At 43.6% G+C, this 18,877-nt stretch overlaps 1 protein-coding gene across 2 annotated transcripts in view; it reads left to right on the forward strand.

Moving 5' to 3' along the window:
* The first annotated feature begins 510 nt into the window (after positions 1-510).
* The window catches only part of LOC118087369 (polycystin-1-like protein 2), a 55,284-nt gene continuing 36,917 nt past the window's right edge, over positions 511-18,877 (forward strand). For both annotated transcript variants that reach the window (XM_035119945.2, XM_035119947.2), the window contains exons 1-14: positions 511-3,890; positions 5,116-5,280; positions 6,263-6,448; positions 6,719-6,829; positions 7,013-7,160; positions 8,263-8,492; positions 9,140-9,544; positions 10,547-10,645; positions 12,103-12,152; positions 13,407-13,524; positions 13,898-14,105; positions 15,366-15,486; positions 16,501-16,642; positions 17,741-17,941. In XM_035119945.2, coding sequence (XP_034975836.2) covers positions 3,587-3,890; positions 5,116-5,280; positions 6,263-6,448; positions 6,719-6,829; positions 7,013-7,160; positions 8,263-8,492; positions 9,140-9,544; positions 10,547-10,645; positions 12,103-12,152; positions 13,407-13,524; positions 13,898-14,105; positions 15,366-15,486; positions 16,501-16,642; positions 17,741-17,941 — 2,488 coding nt within the window. In that variant the 5' untranslated portion in view covers positions 511-3,586. The remainder of the gene's footprint in view (positions 3,891-5,115; positions 5,281-6,262; positions 6,449-6,718; positions 6,830-7,012; positions 7,161-8,262; positions 8,493-9,139; positions 9,545-10,546; positions 10,646-12,102; positions 12,153-13,406; positions 13,525-13,897; positions 14,106-15,365; positions 15,487-16,500; positions 16,643-17,740; positions 17,942-18,877) is intronic.

Here is an 18,877-nt window from a genome sequence, read left to right on the forward strand (position 1 = left end):
AGCTTGTTAATATCCTTCTTAAATTGTGGTGCCCAGAACTAGACATAGTACTACATGTGGGTTCTGACCAAGGCAGAATAGAGCAGGACTACTGTATTCCTTCCCTTTATCCTGGATACTATACATTTGTTGATGCAGCCTAGAATAGAATTAGCTGTCGTTAAGCTTGTGGTCTATAAAGACCACAGATCCTTTTCACATGTCCTAGTGGCAAGCCAGGTTTCTACCATCTTATATTTATGCAGCTGGTTATTCCTGCCTAAATGTAAAACCTTACATTTGTCCCTACTGAAATTCATTTTGTTAGTTTTGGCCCATTTCTCCAATTTGTTAAGGTCATCTTGAATCCTGATTCTGTCTTCTGCAGCATTAGCTACTCCTCCCAGTTTGGTGTCAGATTGATTAACATCCCCTCAATTCCTTTACCCAAGTCTTTATAAAGATGTTGAATAACAACGAGCCCAGGACAGGACCCTGTGGCACCCCACTTTTTTCCAGGATTATGAGCATTCATTAATGAGCACTCTGGGTTCGGCCAGTCAAACAGCTACAAATCCACGTAACAGTTACCTTGTCCAGCCCACATTTTACCAGCTTCTCAGCAATACTATCATGAGGGATTTTGTCAAAAGCCATTCTGAAATCAAGATACACTATGCCCACAGCATTCCCCTGATCCATCAAGTTAGTAACTCTATCAAAGGAATGAGATTCGTCTGCCACAACTTGTTTTTGAGAAACCCATTCTGGGTCTTGGTAATCACAGCATCCTTTTCTAAGTGCTCACAAGCCAATCGTTTAATTATCTGTTCTAGGACCTTTTCTTGTATCAGCGTCAAGCTGGCCAGTCGGTAGTTACCTGGGTCTTCTTTCCCCCCCTTTTGAAGATGGAGACAACATTTCCCTGCCTCCAGGACATATGGAGCTGCCTGAAACAGAGTCTGCCCAAGACTTCTTCCTTGACATCTCAGACCAGGAGTGTTTCTCCTTTGTGTTTTTCACAACCTACATGATACACCAGTAGCTGACACAAAACATTTAAGTATGCAAAGCATGTGTTCTGCCACTGAGCCATGGCCCCTTCTGGCTAAGGGAACATAATGAAAAACATACCAGGAGTCTACCAGCTAAACAATGCATGCCTGTGTACTGTGATGTGACTTACAATATAATGCTTTACCTTAAAGTCCCTTTGTCCTCTTATGCCCTTTTGAGCTGGCTGGAACGGGGTGGTGTGAGACAGTCCTTCCATTGAGGGCAGTCTATACCATGAGCCAAGAGGCTGTAAAGTATAATAAGAACTTGTGGGGAATGAGGAACCCAATTTCTTTGGGACTATTTGGAGTAAATGATTTCAGAACAGCAGGTGTTAAGTCCTGAAAAAATGCTCGTTCTGTGTAAGGGTCAACTCACACAGTTGCATATCCAAGGGGGTGATTTCTTGAAAGGATAGAGACATATGTAATATGAAAAAAGGATCTCAGTTATGAATCCTTTGGGTATCGAAAGCTTATTTTAGTTGTTGACTCACAGGAGCCATCATTTTATTTTTCCAGAATATCTTGTACATTTTGTCATTCCAGGATACAGTATTCTGAGAGGAAAATAGGATTTGCCACCAAAAAAATGGCAGCACTGACTAATGGCCACCATTCTGCCTCTTCCCTCATTTTCGGTGCTCCAGTGATTGTATATTCTAAATTTCGGAAAGCTAGAGAAGAGAAGGGAAGCATGACTAATAGTGGATGTACCCATGCAAGGTCAATGAGGGTAGATTTAGGCTTCTGCAGAGTTAGACTCAAGGGTGTCTGTACAGCAAGCCTTGATTCCATCCCTCAGCAGAAATAGTATTATGATAATCACAGAAGGCTGATCAAGCATTTAGCAGTCCCACCTAAGTTGCCAGCTGCGAAACTGGTTAGGAGCAGCACAGCTATAAAGACATTATGAGAGCTTAGCATCACAGAAGCATGTTATGTTAGGATGACAGGTCTGGTAAAAAGTATAACAACCACCAGGCTAGTTATCAAGGCAAGGTCAGAGAATTTCTTGTAAATACTTGTCAGTACCAGTATGTCAGAGGCTGAAAGCCATATAGGATGATACATTTCCTGTCACAGCGTGAGTCCATCTTTTGAAAATAATCTTCTTTTTTAACCAGTTATTGGTAATCAAAGCATCCTCTTCTAAGTGGATAAGTACTTGCAACCAAGTAGGAACTGACAAATCTGCTAGTTTCAGTTCCTCCCAGTTTCTCATTTTCTAGTCTGAGGTTCAGTTGATCAAATTCCTGCATCAGTTAGTGTTGTTCCCCCTGCCCCAATGTCACAAAACTATTCAAAAGCAAAGGTTTGTGTTTTTTTAAAAAAAAAAACCCAAAACACACACACCCATACACAAGTTGAATGTTGGGTTGACAACTGAATGTCATCTCTCTCCTTATGCATTTGATGGACTGTCTAGTTCAGGCATCCCCAAACTTCGGCCCTCCAGATGTTTTGGATTACAATTCCCATCTTCCCCGACCACTGGTCCTGTTACCTAGGGATCATGGGAGTTGTAGGCCAAAACACCTGGAGGGCCACAGTTTGGGGATGCCTGGTCTAGTTCCTCACTGGTGCTGGTAATTTCATGGGCACTGGCCAATACATCCCTACCACAGTTACAACTGGTATCAGGGGAGGAAATTGTCTTCTCCCCAGACCATCAAGCAAAGCCTGCATAATAAGCTTATTGCAGCCACCTCTCAAAATTCACACCTCTCTGAATTTTTCCATGCAGGTCTTCACCCAGGTAATATGTACAAAAATGCATATACTGGGGTGAAGTGTGCATAAGCATTGATAGTGAAAATAGCACGGAAAATATTAGGCAAAATTGCATATAAAATGTGTATTTCATGAGAAATTCACACTGAAATGCTGGTGAATTTTCGTGAGGTCTTCAAAATAAATAAAATTGCAAACGAATGTGGAAATGTGGAAAACTGAAATTCATTGGGGGGGAAACAAGAAGCCAACATGGAGGGATGCACCCTTCTCCCGCGCATGCCCTGGTTTACGCACTGAATGGAAAAACACAACTCCAATGTCTCATTGCAGATACAGAATTTCTGGCTGATTATTATGGTGCACCAGCTTTCTGAGTTTGTAAATGGTTATTTTGAGGTTGAATGCCCAGCTGCTAAGGTACAATAGCTTCTTTTACAGGGTCCTTTATCTTTGGTTGCCATATGTCCAGTGGGTGTGTATATCAAAGTAATCTTCTCTACTCACATGAAAGGCTATAAATTAAAGCCCACTGTGACCGTCTTTATTTGAACAATTGTACAATGGCCTGTCTCATATCCATTGGCACATCTTGGCATTAAGAAAAAAAAATGTTTTCCCCTGTGCAGTAACCTTTGCTTATTGGGAGCAAGCTATTCCGCAGAGCCATTGCTGGTATTGTCCAGGGAAGGGAAGGTTGAGGCGAGAAAAGCATATGCCAGAGTAGAATGACACCCCAAATATCTGCAGAAAAGGTCAAAAAGAGTGGTGGGCTGCATCTGTCCCAAAAGAGGACTTGGTAAGCTGCTGAATCGAACATGCAGCTCCTCATCATAAGCCTCGTCATCCCTCTTGTCGTCAGTTCTACTGCAGAGGATTTCTCCCTCGTGGAGGGTATACCATGTTCAAAATTCCAAGTGGCTTTCAATAGCTCATGCTATGAGTTTGTAAGGCTCCAGCGCACTTTCACGAGTGCCCAGAGCTGGTGTGAGAGAGGAGGGGGCCATCTGGTCTTTATTGAAAACGAAGAAACCCAGATGTTTCTGCAGGAGCACATCTCTCAGGACATCGAATGGTGGATCGGCATAACCTACAGTTCTTCTTCCAATGAAACTACTGAAGGTAGGAAAAAATAGTATCCCTGTTTTGTGAAATGTTGAGCAGGGGGACATGTTAGCATAGTGCGGTGCAGGGGTGGGGAACCTTGTAGTCCTTAATAATAATAATAACAATAATAATAATTTATAATTTGTACCCCGCCCATCTGGCTGAGTCTCCCCAGCCACTCTGGGTGGCTCCCAATAGAATATTAAAACAACACAGCATTAAATATGAAAAACTTCCCTAAACAGGGCTGCCTTTAGATGTTGCTGGACTACAACTCCCATAATCCCAAACTATTGGCCATGCTGGCTGGGACTGATGGGATTTGGAGTCTGACAACATATTCAGGGCCGTAGGTTTCTCACTCCCGGTGTAGAGGTTAGAGTAGGAGTAGCCAGTGTGGGATCCCCCAGATGTTGCTGGAGTACATTCCCACGACCCTTGGCCATTGGGGTCCCTTCCAACTCTAAGATTCTATGATTTTATGATTTGGAGAGCACCATGGTTGACTGCACCTTGGTTAGTTAGTGTACCAGACCAAGACTATGGAGACTCTGGCTTCTATCTCTGTTCAGCCATGAAGCTCGTGGGGTTGCCTTGGGGCAGCTAGTCACACTCTTTCAGCCTAGCCTTCCTCACAGGTTTGTTTTGAGGATAAAATAAGGGCTGAGGAGAACTTTATGTTGCTATCTTGAGATCCTTGGAAGAAAGGTGGAGTGAAAATGTAATAAACAAGCATGCTGCATTTATGCTAAGATTTTTTTCACTGTACTACTGGTGAGATATTAGCCAACTGGCGACATAGTCCTATTTGAGCTGAACCCATAAGATATGCAAAAATGTGACTACCTCCCACAATCAATATCTAACTAATGGAAAAATGCAGAATACTGGATATTTCCACTTTCATCTTATTTTCTTAAGGCAAGTTTCTGGTTTTAATGGTTGAATTTTAAAATTGAAGGGGGGAAAAACCCCCTCAGAAAATGCATATAACAGTGAAGATAACATACAAAAATGCATTATATTGAGGAAAATTGCTTGCTAGGAAAAGTGCACTGAAATGCTGACAAATTATCGCAATTTTTTAAAAAATTGCACCGTTGTGCAGAAATGCGCTAAACTGAATTCAGGACTGGAAAAAAGGAGAAAATGAGAGAAACATAAATTGACAGATTCGCTCATCCCAGTTGTTCAAGTAGGAGGGGCATGTGCACTCATGACGCAGCTTCCTTCCATGCAGGGTCCATGGTTTGGCTCGATACCTCGAATATCACCTACAGCAAATGGCACCAAGACCTGCCTTCCGTTCTCTCGTCGTCGTGTGGCTATATCCTGAAAAACGCCGGCTATGACTGGGGTGTAACAGAGAACTGCAGCCAGGAGTTTGACTTTATTTGCGAGTTTGGTAAGAGGTCCTGAACTCAAACTTAAGGGTAACTACTTGCACTACACATCACCCCAAAAGAGTTAAGATTTGCACAGAACACAGATCTGCGGCAAAACACATGTGCTTATTTATAATTATAGGTGCAACATAGGACACCAAATATAGCAGGCTGTCCTCCGTAAAGCAACCTAACCCATGCATTTGAGAATGTATATTTATAGCTCGCTTGATTAGTGCTACGGTATTTCCCTTACATTTGTTTATTAGCAGTTTCAGTGTGTGCACAATGCCATGCTCTCATTTCCTCCAATAATGAACTCAAGTGGGAAGTGTCAGCAGTAATGGGCCAAATCAGGCCCATTTCAGCATGCTCAGGTGACCCTGGGGGCTTGGAGAAGCACAAAAGAAGGATGGAGTCCCATTCAGTGAGCTTGGTCAGTGGCCACAGAACCTTTGAATGATTTCTGAAGAACCCCTCACCCAAATCAGGGGCTGCAGGGGATGTGGGATGAGGCATCCTGCAAAAGGTTTGTACCCTGAACAGAAGCATTTTACCTGTACACTGTCTGCAACATCTTGTTGCAGGTCTCACTCGTGGTTGCTAGAATTTTCTCTCCTGGTTCTTTTCTGAATCTTATTCATGCCACCTAGAGGATCATTCTGGAAGTGCTCTCAACTCTGAAATTCCCACTCAACTTTTTGGGAAAAGTAAAGGCATGAGATTCATCGTCTGGGGCAGGGAAGGGTTAAGAGGAAAAATAATGCTAGTGTGCTTTTCTCCAGGATTGTACACATTTTTAAAAATGGTCAGCTTGGAGCAACCCATTTAAATTATCACAATCCCATAGAGCACTATTTTAAAAGTTTTACTGATTTTATATTTGTTTTTAATGATGATAGTTCTATGTATGTTTGTTTTAACGGTGATGGCCTTGCTTTTAAGTGGACTGTGTCTTTAGCCAACAATGCCACACATGGTGTTTCTTGTATGTGTGCACAGAATCAGGCCAAAGCATTGCCTGCGACAACTTCAATGCCACAGTGCAGTGTGGCTCAGGAGAAGTAATTCAGATTGGAGAAAGCTTCTATGGACGAAAAACACCTCACTTCTGTGTGCTAGAGACACCCCTACAGTTTGATGTCGAAGAGGAATGTAGCTGGATAAGTGTAAAGGATGAAGTTGCAGGTAAGGTTTAAGGGACTTCAGTGTTTTGAACACAGATGGGGGGGGGAGAAAATTGATTCAGTGTGCATGTAAAGGCAAATATGTGATTTGCGCTTCCCAAAACAAGGCGCTAAGTGAAACACAGCCAACCTTCAAAACCCACACTTCTCCAAGTTTGCAATCCTGTTCTCTAGCCAAGTAATGCATATAAAATGCATACATTGTGGTAAAGTGTACATTGAAAATCATCATATTAGCGAAAATGACATACTGTTGCATCAAACCTTGCAGGGCAGTGCCATGGACTCCAGGCATGTCAGGTTGCAGCTGATGGGACCTTCTTTGGAGATCCTTGTCCAAGTTTGGGAAGCTACCTATCCGTTCAATACCACTGCATGGAAGGTAAGCAGCAGCACTTTCTCCACCCACACCCACAGGTACCACCAGCAGGTTGGGAAGCATCTTCCAGTGACCAACATGCACCTAGATGGACCAGTGCAGCCTGATTCGGTACAAGGCAATTTCACACGCCTGACCTCCCCAAGGATGCAGAGAGGTGCTATTATTCTGTGCACTATTTTACAGGCTTGCGACTGGCTGTGACAGAGGAAAGCTTTATCTTTGAAAACATCACCATATCAGTGAAGTGGCTACTCTCTCCTTATTCTGGCAATCTCTCCTGCATCATTAGCACCGGAGACGGAAACACTATTGATCCATACTACCCTCCAACGTAAGTCTAAGTTTTTGCAGCCAGACGATAAGGAGGTGAAGGTTTTGTTGTTTTCTTATTTGATGATGGTGATGATTGAAGACACCTTTCGAGTTGTCAGTGATGCCCCAAATCAGGAGAGCAGAACCTCATGCTTGGGGTCTGAATTCCCAACTGGTTCTCGAGACTCTCCCTGTCACCCCAGACCTTACCTCTGACTGGGATGTGTCTTTGAGATGTCAGACTGCATCTTCCTTGCCCGGATGCAAATGGAACGGTGTATGTTTGTTGAGACATCTTGCTTTTGCATGGCTGTTATGTAGCCCCCTGTACAAAGTAAGAGTCCCTTCCATTGCTCCGCCCACATTTGCTTCTGGCCACGCCCACCACCAGCATGCAGCCCCTGGAACATCAGAAGGATATAAAGTGAAGGGGATGGAAAGAAGGATGACTGGGATGTGAGTGTGAAGTGGAGGGGCCAGAAGGTATAGAAGCAGCTTCAAACAGCTCTCTTTTTCCTCTGCCTTGGTCTGCCTGTTCCATTCACCTCCCTCCTTCCCACTCTTCCCTTTCCTTCTCTCACACTTCTCTCCCTACTCTGTCTGCCTGTTGTCCATTTCCTCTCTTTCATTCCTTTCCTTCCCCTCTAGCTTTGCATGCTACAGCATGCTATATCTCATGTCTCTATGGGGCTCCCACATATGCCTGCATTCTGCATGTGCCAGGTAGGGTGCTGGCATCAGTTCAGCCAAAAGGCTACAGCACAAGCAGGGCAGAGTGGGCAGGCTGAAGCGCTGAAGCCCACCTGAAAGTGGACTGAGGGTCACTGGTTGGCCCCTGGCTCACAGATTGAAAAACACCGTTCTAGGTAGAAGAGAGAGAGCAAGGCTTTCCAATGTCACAGCAAAAGAATGAAATGAATGCTTTAAATGCTACAAAACTGATGCAATTTTAACTTGAAAAATGCATATATGAGCATTGTTGGAGAATGGAATGGATTATCCTGGAACAGGGTGTGGTTGCTGGTTGACTAAAAAATCCTAAACAGGAACACTTGCGCCGCAACATTTTGTTGCAGGTTTGGCTTGTTCTGCTTCTAACATGTTCCATTATGCACCTTAAGCCTGACTAGCAATGTGACCCATCGCTTCACATCTCCTGGCGAATTCACCATCTTTGTGGAGTGCACAACCAGCGAGTGGCACGTCACAGCTCAGAAACTGATCACCGTGCAAGACAAAATGGATGAGCTTTTGGTGACTGGGTGCTTCAGCAAATATGAAGTAGGGAACACTTCACATTGCAGGACTCTTTATGAAGAGGTGTTATGGATTCAAGTGGAACTTAATGGAGGTCAGAGCCATCACTTCATTTTTGTTTATATATTATTTTGCAGATCAATAGTAGTTTGAACAATGTACTTTCAGAGCACATAGGAGAGACTTCTGCTGGAACTGTCCTTTTAAAAAAAACAAAACACCTTTCATGCTTAGGGAGAAATTCAATTCAGTTTGCATTTGAAGGCAAATCCATGTAATTCAGACTTTTTTAAACCATACACGTCCCAAAGCACAGTCTTCCCTTGAAATTCACACTTTTCCAAATTTTGAAATTGGTTCTCTAACCAGGTAAGGTCCATTGAGTTCCCATTTTAGACAGGTGCAGAAAGCAGTTTTATTCCCAAAGGCATGTTGTAGCTGATTTCTGTCATTTAAAACTGTAAATTTGATGGATTTTTTTTGCTTGTTTCAGCGCTGCTGTGTTTGACATCTGCCTCTGCTTTCTTTTTAATCGGTTTTATTATTTTTATATTTGATTCTTTTGTAATGCCATGCACATGGATGGTGGCAAATAAGTAAATAAACCACATTGCTAAAGTATTACGGTAAATAAACTGATATAGTCTTTAGTACATACTGTAAAGGTTTAAATGTTTTGCAAAAGGATGCGAAACGAGATATAATTTACACCACATTTTGGAAACCATTTTTCCTTTTCAGGTAGTGGAGTGACCTATACCGTGCTGGCTGACAACAAAACTCTGATGGAGTCCAGGGTGAAGGAAGGAATTGCTCCTCACAATCTCACCCTGGATAGCGTATCCCAACGGCTGATTGGTCCTGGTGTCCATCATCTTGAAATAGTTGCGTCCAGCAACACCACGGAAGCAGATGTTTCAGAAATCCTGACGGTTCATTTAGTCGAAGCAATCTCTGGTCTTCAGGCCATATTAAGCTCCCACTCTGTGGTTTTAGGAGAAGATCTGGAGATAAAAGTCTCTGTACATCATGGGTCTCCTGAAAAACTGAGGTTTGAGGTGACCGGGCTGAATGAGACCTTTTCCCACTTGAAGGACTTCACCGAAGGAGACGCCGAGACCTACAGAATCCCAGTGAAGTCTGAAGGTACTTCCACACAAAAGCACAAACATGTAACTGAGAGCTAGATGAGTCTTCTTTTAAAAGTATGAAAAATGAGAGAGAAAGAGAAGGGAAGGAGGAATTTGCAGTGTACCATACATACACCACATGGGGGTGAGAAGGAGGAGCTCCCATTCCCTTTCCCCCTGAGTGGTTGAAGGAAAGCAAGTGAGCAACAGCAAGGAGGAGGACTGGGCCCACTGGGGGCATCTGGCACAAGGGGACCCCAAAAACTGAGGCTGGCCCTGAGACTGGTCAGATGGCCAGTATTTGGGACAGAAGATCAGAACCCAGCTGGATGAGACCAAAGCCCAATCTTATGAAGAATGGAGAACCATAGGAAGCTGCCTTATAATGAGTCAGACCACTGGTCCTTCTAGCACAGTATTGTCTCCCCAGCCCTACCCGGAGATGCCAGGGATTGAAATTGGAGCCCTCAGCTTGCAAAGCAGATGCTCTACCACTGATGTACATAGCTGCCAAGTTTTCCCTTTTCTCGCGAGGAAGCCTATTCAGCATAAGGGAATTTCCCTTAAAAAAAGGGATAACTTGGCAGCTATGCTGATGTATGGCCCTTCCCCACCCCTTGCTTCACTGTTCCAAGGGATGAGATATTTGATTTGTGTTTTAATTCATTATTATTATTATTTTACTGCCAACGTTTCACTGTGCGTTGCCAACGTTGATACGTTAAAAAATAATAGATATAGATATCACATAAATGAAAGCACCCTGTTCACTCAAAGTGCTATAAAATCATGGGTGAAAGGGACTTGTCTTGTACTAATATTTTTGGCTCCATTTTTTTCTCTTTTTTTGTCCATCAAGGCACATGAAGCCATGTCGCCACCCCCTTTTTACAAGGCGCTACACTTCCCTGATTGGCACCAATAGGTGTTCTACCTCTTAATCTGCCTGGCTCAGTGGCTCTTTGGTTTCCAACTTCTTATTCACCCTTATTTACCTTTTCCCGTGTTGTCTTTCCAGGTACTTTCCAGGTCAAAGTGTTTGCTATTAATGCCTTCTCAAACATGAGCACTGATGCAGGAACTGTAATCGTCTCATCTAACAGTTCTCACGAAGAAGGTAATAGCAGGCTCTTGATTATGCCAAATGATGACTTCATAAAATGAAGAGCAATCATAATTTTTAAATTATACTTCTGTCTTCTTTTCCTTTGCGTTTTATTCATACTGTTATGTGCTTCCCACTTCCAAGAGGTAAGAAGTCACAAGAACAGCATTACAGGATTTGGTATCCTTTTGATGCTCCTGCCAATCTAGCAGTTCGAAAGCACATCAAAGTGCAAGTAGATAAATAGGTACCGCTACAGCGGGAAGGTAAACGGTGTTTCTGTGTGCTGCTCTGGTTCGCCAGAAGCGGCTTAGTCATGCTGGGCACATGACCTGGAAGCTGTACGCCAGCTCCCTCAGCCAATAACACGAGATGAGCGCCGCAACCCCAGAGTCGGTCACAACTGGACCTAATGGTCAGGGGTCCCTTTACCTTTATCCTTTTGATGAGAGGGCACCACAGACTTCTGCTGTCTTTTTATTATTGTTTTAATTACAAGTACAGTGGTACCTTGGTTTATGAACTTAATCTGTTCTGGAAGTCCATGCTTAAAGCAAAACAATTCTTAAACCGATGTGCACTTTTCCCAATAAGGCCTCCTGCTGCCGGTGCCCTTCCACCATTCAGATTCCATTCTTAGACCGAGGTAAAGTTCTCAAACCAAGACACTATTTCCGGTTTTGCGGAGTTTGTTAACCAAATTGTTCTTAAACCAGACTGTTCTTAAACAGAGGTACCACTGTATATACTGTATTTTTCTGTGTATAAGACACCCCCATGTATAAGACACCCACTACTTTTGGGGACCCCAAATTTAGAAAATGGGCATATGCACTATCCGTGTAAAAGACGCCCCCAGATTTTTAACCTTAATCTAAAGTTTAAAAAAACCCTAGTCTTATACATGGAAAAGTACGGTAATCAGAGGACAAGGGAAACGAACAAGCACTCCTGCAGTTGGTAACATATCCCTGTGGAACTAGTTTCACTTCTGGTTTGATATGACACTCCCAATGTTCCCATTCTCTCTCTCTCCACCCCCCCCCCCCGGCTTCTTGCACACATATGCCTCACATCAGTGTGTGGACTCCAGAAGGTTCCTAACAAGGTAATGTAGCCACCAGGCTGGAAAAGGTTCCCACCTCAACACACTGGTTGAAAAGGGTTGCCCCTCCCCCTCTGCATTTGGCTAGGCATAGATTCCATATAATGGAGACATGGGACCAGATGGAACAGCTGGGTGCTTAGTACAAGGCAGCATGAGGCCCTGATAAATGAAGTCTTTCTCCCTCCTCCCCAGGAACAAACTGAATCCTTATACACTGTGATGCTTCGGGGAGCAATTTCTACCAATTGCTCTGTAACTTTCACACAGACCTGGAAAAATAACCTTGATTTATACAGAAAAGGTCAGCATGGCATTTGCAGGTGCTATTGAAGCCTTCTGATTTATTCTTTGTGTTCAACAGATCCCCTTGAGGACAAAGAGCAGTCCAATGTACATGGTGAAAAAAGAGTTGTGAGTATCTATTAAAAGAAAGAATGAAAATAACTGAAAAAATCCTTTTGAAAATATTTCACAGGGATTAATGAACGGCTTTTCTTTCTTCGTAATGTGATGACATGGTTAAGACACTGGATTTATTCAAGATGATACCTTATGCCCTCTTGCCTGAGGGTAATCCCCACTGAACGCAGCGGGATTTACCTTTAAGAAAGTATGCATTTGATTGCGCTGTTGTTGGGTTGTATCCAAGTAAGTTGTATTCAGAATAGATCCAGTGACATGAATAAACCTAAGTTAGTCGTGTCCATTAATTTCAGTGGGTCTACTTGGAGTAGGACCAATGTTGGGTATAAGCCACTGTATTTATTGAGGCTACAATCCTAACTATGCCTACTCTGAACTCAATGGGACTTCTGAACTCAATGGGACTTACTCCCAAGTGGGGTTAGTATTGAAGCCTACGTTTTATGTTTGGCTGTGCTTCGGCGAAACTATTAGGATGGCATCAAAGACAAAACCAACCAACCAACAAAACCAGTTAATAAAAGAAAATAGATGCCTAAAAAATTCCTGCATGTCTATGAAGTCGCTACGGAGCCTTCGGAATGTCCATTCTTCCAGCCTTCATTCCCTGTCTGCAATGTGGGACTGATAATGGCTTATATCATGACAAGATTTTAAAAAGGGAAAGTTCTCACCAGACATCAATGAGGCGAGAGGTACTTAAACCAAGGAAAACCTGTCCCAAGATGCAACACACCTAAGAATAAGACCCTTCTGGATCAGACCCTCTAGCCCAGCATCCTGTTCCCACAGTGGACAACCAGCTGCCTCTGGAAAGCTCACAAACAGCAGCTGGAATTCAGAGGCAGGCTACCTCCAACAGTGGTGGTAACATACAGCCATCTTGGCTAGTAGTCACTGATAGATTTATCCTCCAGGAACCTGTCCAACCCCCTTTTTAAAGGCTCCCACGTTGGTGGCCATCACTTCTCGTGGGAGCGAATTCCATGCTTCAGCTATGTGCTGAGTGAAGAAGGACTTCCTTTTGTCTGTCCTGAATCCCCTGCCAATCGGTTTAACTGGATAGCCCCAGATTAAGGTACCCTCCATCTTATTCACACCAAGCGTAATTTTGCACACGTTTCTCATGCCACTTCTCATAGGGGAGTTGCTCCAACCCCTTGTTCATTCTGGTTACCTCTTTCCTGTGTCTGCTTGCACATGGGAGATGCAACTGCTCTGACAATTACTTTTCTGGTTTAGGATGACAAAGGGAAAAACAAGATCTACATTAAGCCCAGCCGCCATGCCAGCCTCTTCACAACACTCATTCTTGGCTGGCCTGATGACAGCACTAATTCTACCTACACCTGGTCTTGCGGTATGTACGTTCTGTTTCACTGCCGTCTCCCCTTTACAATTGTGACCAGAACGCTCCATTCAAAAGAATATGAAATCTTCCTCATGTTCTAAGCGAGCTGATGTGTTTGGTTTGTTTACCCGAGTTTTGGGCTGGGAGATCCATTGGATTCAGTTCACATTTAAAGCGGAACCTACTCAATTCACACATTTTAGTATGAGCACCAAAACACAGTCACCCACTGACATTCTGACACCTCTGAATTTTGCAGTGCAGTTCTCCAGTCACACAATGTATACAAAAATGCATATATGGGGGTAAAGTGTCCAATATAAAAATACAACACTGGGTGCTGGGTTCTCTCAAATGATTCAGCTGAAAATTGTCTTTGAAGGTTACTGCTGGCCTGAATGGGACCAATGTGTGCAAGAGCATTCCATCCTCACAGACCAAAGAGAGATCCGGATCCCACCGGCCTGCTTACCTCCTCCCAGCTCTGCAGTGACGGTGAAAGTTACAGTCAAAAGTCCAGCAAAAGAAGAAAAACAGGATGAGCAATGCCTCTACATTACAGCAAAGCAGGATATGAACCTGCAAATCAGGTGTGCTGCGCTTTATTTATTTCCTTGTGCTCTGAGGTTCTGACAGTGTCAGGTGAAGGCCTCACACAGAAGCTGTCTGAGGCAGTTTGCTCCTGAATTCCACTTGCTGGGAATCTTAACTGACTAGAGTGCCAATGTGCTCAGGTCCTACTTGCAGGCTTCCCATTAGGGCATCTGGCTGGCCACCGTGAGAACAGGATGCTGGACTAGATGGGCCACTGGCCTGATCCAGCAGCCAGGCTCTTTTCTTAGATGCATGGAGAGGGTGAAGGGTGGCAAAATGCCACCCTTACAGGTCAGGTGTGCTTGGGGAAGCCAACTAGGCAACAGTAGATCTCTTCAACAGGAAGACATTCGAGAATCCCGGTTCTGAGTATCACAGATGCACAGCATCTATATATAAAAAAATGTAGAAGGTCCATGTTTGTTAAAGCTGACTTTTCTCCAAAACCGCTTGCCTGATCGCGTTCAAATTTGGCCACAATGTCACATGTGAATATGCAAGTGTTTGCATGCACTTACATTGGACAGATGTCACACCTATGGCAGGTAAAGCAGCTAAAACCCACTGTTCCCAAACACAAAACTCAGACAGCCGGGGATGCTGGGAGCACAGGAGATGTTGAAAAACAGCACCCCTAGCGACAGCTACACTGGTACAGCAGCTAGGAACGCTTCCCTCTCCACACATCTCGGCTCAGCTTTGCAGACTGTGCCCTGTAGAGGTGGGGGCTCGCCTGGGTGGGGGAGGGGTGGGATAGGTCATGGGTTGTGACAGGTGGGGCCAATCACAGGGATGAGCTGGGGGTGAGCGGAGGAGGGGGCGGGATAGGTCATGGGTCGGGACAGGGTATGCCCAGCCACAGAAATAAGCCAGGGGGTGGGGGGCGAGGGGACGACGTAGCTCATGGGTTGGGACAGGGTGGGAACAAGCACAGGGATGAGCCGGGGGGAGGAGGGAGTGGGATACCTCACGGGTTGGGACAGGGTGGGGGGGAGTCACAGGGATGAGCCTGTCTAAACAGAACACGTGTAAAACATTTCAAAAAAATGAAGGGGGACACTGAAGGTGAGGGGAGTCTGAAGGGGGACTCTGAGGGTCCATTTAACAGACTGAGCCACAACAACATGTGGCCGGGCCATCTAGTTGATTATATAATTCCACCCAAAAGCACAGAGCTAATTTGGTAAGCAAACACAGCAAACTCCCCTTAGCTTGTTCCTTGAGCTTGCTAACTGCATGTCCTGCATTCCTCCTAGCTGCAATACGAACTGCAAACCAGTGAATGTTACTGAAGATGTGACGCTCTTAGCATCTGTGGGGACAGACTCAAAGGCTACGCTGTACAAGTGGTACTTAGATCATACATTCCATAGAAAGGTGAGCCTGTTGCCCATGTCAGAAATTCTGTACACACACAAAAGCTGAATCAACAAAATTTGCACTTTCTGAAACAACATGAAAAACAAAATACAGCCATCTTTCAAAATTTATACTTATTTGAATTTTATGGTGCAGTTCCCCAACAAAACAATGTTTACAAAAACTCACTATATTAGGAAAAATTACTTGCAAAACTTCATTAAAAATTTGTTTATTTGGAGAAAATTGCATTGAAACGCTAATGAATTTTCATGAGAATTATTTACAAAGAAATCTGCAAATGGCTACAGAAATATGGGTAACAGATTTTAAGACTGTAAAAAATGAAAAACGGAGAGAACGGAAATGGACAGATCCATCCTGTGTGTGAGATGACACTTGCTTCGACATAACATCGTCTAACCTTCCCACAAACAAATCAGAAGGATGTTCACTAAATAGCCAGCAGCAGACAACCTGCTTATTGAGCGTTTGTCTTGATTTGTTTGCAGGAAGATTAGATGACATTGGCTATTTAATGACCATTTTATCTTTTAGCAGGCCTATCCAGACACATGATATAGTTACATCTCTTTTTAAATTTGTTTAATGTTTTTATTGTGCTTTTTGTTTTTGTATGTTTTCAGATGCTTTTAATTGTTTTTAAATGTTTTATATAAATATTTTTTTTAAAAAATACTGTATCATTGATGGATTTGCTGCCCCTGGCAAGATACCTATTTAATAAAAAAAAATTAAAACTCAAATTTTGATTTCTCTGTGAGGAGGCTAGATGACCTGAAATTAACCACAGTCTGGATGTGCCCTTAGAGATAGAAGGCAAGACTGTCGAAAGCTGGTTGTCCTTTTAAAAGGGACAGGGGAGAGATTAATGCAGCTGTTTGAGAGCTAGGTGAGAACTTGTTGTTTGAGAACTAGACATAGTAGAAAGGTGACCACAAACCCATGTTTTAATCTATGTTTCTTCTGCTTTTTCTCTCTCTTTCCCTTGTGGTTTATTCCCCTCACCAGCCCAATCCACTTCCACCATGCTGTAGCTTGCATGCTTTCCCACAAAGCTCCCTCACTTTGCTTCAGAGTGGCACACCAATGTTGGTGCTGAACAGCTCCTTCTTACAAACCCAGGGAGAAGCTTTTCGAATTAAAGTAACAGGTGGGAGAGCCAGAATTTGGATAATCTGCATTTACTATGGATTTAATAGTAATTGTTTGCTTCCAGTTGGTAGTTTTGATACTGCATGCTATTGAACTTTCTTTGTTTTCTACCTGTAAGCTGCTCTAAGCACTACGGAGTATTATTTTTATTATTAATTACCTGCCCTTCACTCTAAGACCCCCAGGGCAGTTTACAACAATTGAAAGACAATGTTTAAAACAGTTTAAAACACAGAAATCACAGAAATAAGGTGGGTACATCTCAGGTGTCAAAAACAAGAGAAAAGAGGTGTGCTTCAGCATTCTGGGGAGGGAGTTCCACAATTTAGGGGCTGCCACAAAGAATGCCCTACCAACTGAACTTCTGAGGGTGGTGGAACAACCAAGAGGTCTCTTCTGCCAATCTATAGGGAAGGAGGTTGTGTTTCAGGTTTTGGGGGGCTGAATCATTTAAGGTTTTAAACCATAAACCTGTTAATACATTGAATTGAGCCTGGAAATGAACCGGCAACCAAAGCAGCTGTTTTAAGACAGGGATTATGCAAGAACGGAATGGAACCCCAGCCAGTAAAATGGCCGCTACATTTTTAACCAATTTAAGTTTCCAAGACATCTTCAGGTAGAAGATTAGCATATTATTAACAGCATTATAACAGCAACAACAAATGTGCAGTTCAGAGTTCTCCGTGGCACAAAGAACGGCAAATATTTCAAAGCCCTGTAGGATGAAACCTACGATGGGCATTGAAACAAACTCTTCCAGGGCTCCAACCTTTTTCGGAACTGTGGGGACATTTGGAATGGCTGCTGGGAGATGTCTAGGCATAGCCAGGCAATGCATTTTGGGGGTTCTAAAATAGCTGCTAGCTGACACGGATGGGAGCCTGTATACAAATGCTGCTACTAAGGTGTGATTGGTTGGGGGGGGGGAGGCAGGGTGAAGCATGGCCACTGCATGACCACACAGGTGTTGCTGCAGTGCAGCAAAATGTATAAGTAGTATTAATCCAAAAAGCCAAGTGCTCCTTTTATGTCTCAACAGTATACAAACCATAGCAAACTCACTTTTGACTTGTTTTCTTTCTGAATTTGCCAGCTATGAGTGAGGACAAATATGGTGAAGACACCTATACTGTGAGCACGTTGCCTCCACCTGTAGCCCCAGTATGTACTGTATCTCCTGCTCAAGGATCAGTGCTCACCAGCTTCTCCATCTCCTGCCACTCTCCCTGTCTGGTGGATCAGTGCCTTCCAGCTGACAGCTCCTCACTCACATACTGCTTCTACCTGGAGACAAGTAAGAGTCAGGGGTGGCTGCTTGCATTCCCTGTTTGTCTTAAGGTTGGTTCTGGTCCACATGTTCTAACTGGAGGCACCTCTGCTCTGTAGCTGTATATTCTCATAGGGGTGGCATGCCAGTGTTTAGTGGGGTTAGAGGCAGAAGTGGTGTAGCAAAAAGGGTGCTTCTTACCTTTATACAGTAGGTTACATTCCAGTAAAAGGCACGTTTTGGGCATCCATCCAGGTAAGCAAGAAGCATTAAAAATATATATAAATAACTGAAATAAATAAATAAATAAAATAAAATAAAAAACATTCACAATTCAATGACACATCCCAGCCTGGCAAAATTATCCTAGAGGGTGCAGAGCAGGGGCAGGAGAAAGTGTGTCCTAGGAAAGGGGTGTGGCCTAGAGGGAGTCTCGAGGGCCAAATAGAGCAGCTTGGAGGGCCACATTTGGATGCTGGGTCTGAGGTTCTACAGTCCACAAGTAGCTTGTAGTAGCTAAGCTACTACTAAAGTGTGCAGAACTGAAAATAACATACGGAAATGGGTCATATCAGGGGCAATAGTTTTGCAAAATTGCATAAGAAATGTGTGTATTTGGAAAAAATTCACACTAAAATGAATTTTCATGGTGAATTTAAAATAAATATATCACAAGCTGATGTGGAAATGTGGGGAACTGAACTTAAGACTGGAAAAATGAGAAACCGAAACTGAGAAATCTGCCCCTCCCTACTCAGTTGTAGGGCATTGTAGTCCAGCAGCAACAGTAAGGCCACAGGCTTCCCACCCCACCCTGTGTTAGAACCATTGGATGTAAATAGAAAATGTGCACCTGGCCATTGCAATCCAAGTCTAACACGGATCAAGAAATGCCCTGCTGCTGCTGCTGTCAAACTGGGCCATGGAAAAATTGGTGCCCCACTCTGTCACCTGAACCAATCT

This window comes from Zootoca vivipara, chromosome 6 (genome assembly GCF_963506605.1).
Source record: "Zootoca vivipara chromosome 6, rZooViv1.1, whole genome shotgun sequence".
Taxonomy (NCBI): Eukaryota; Metazoa; Chordata; class Lepidosauria; order Squamata; family Lacertidae; genus Zootoca; species Zootoca vivipara.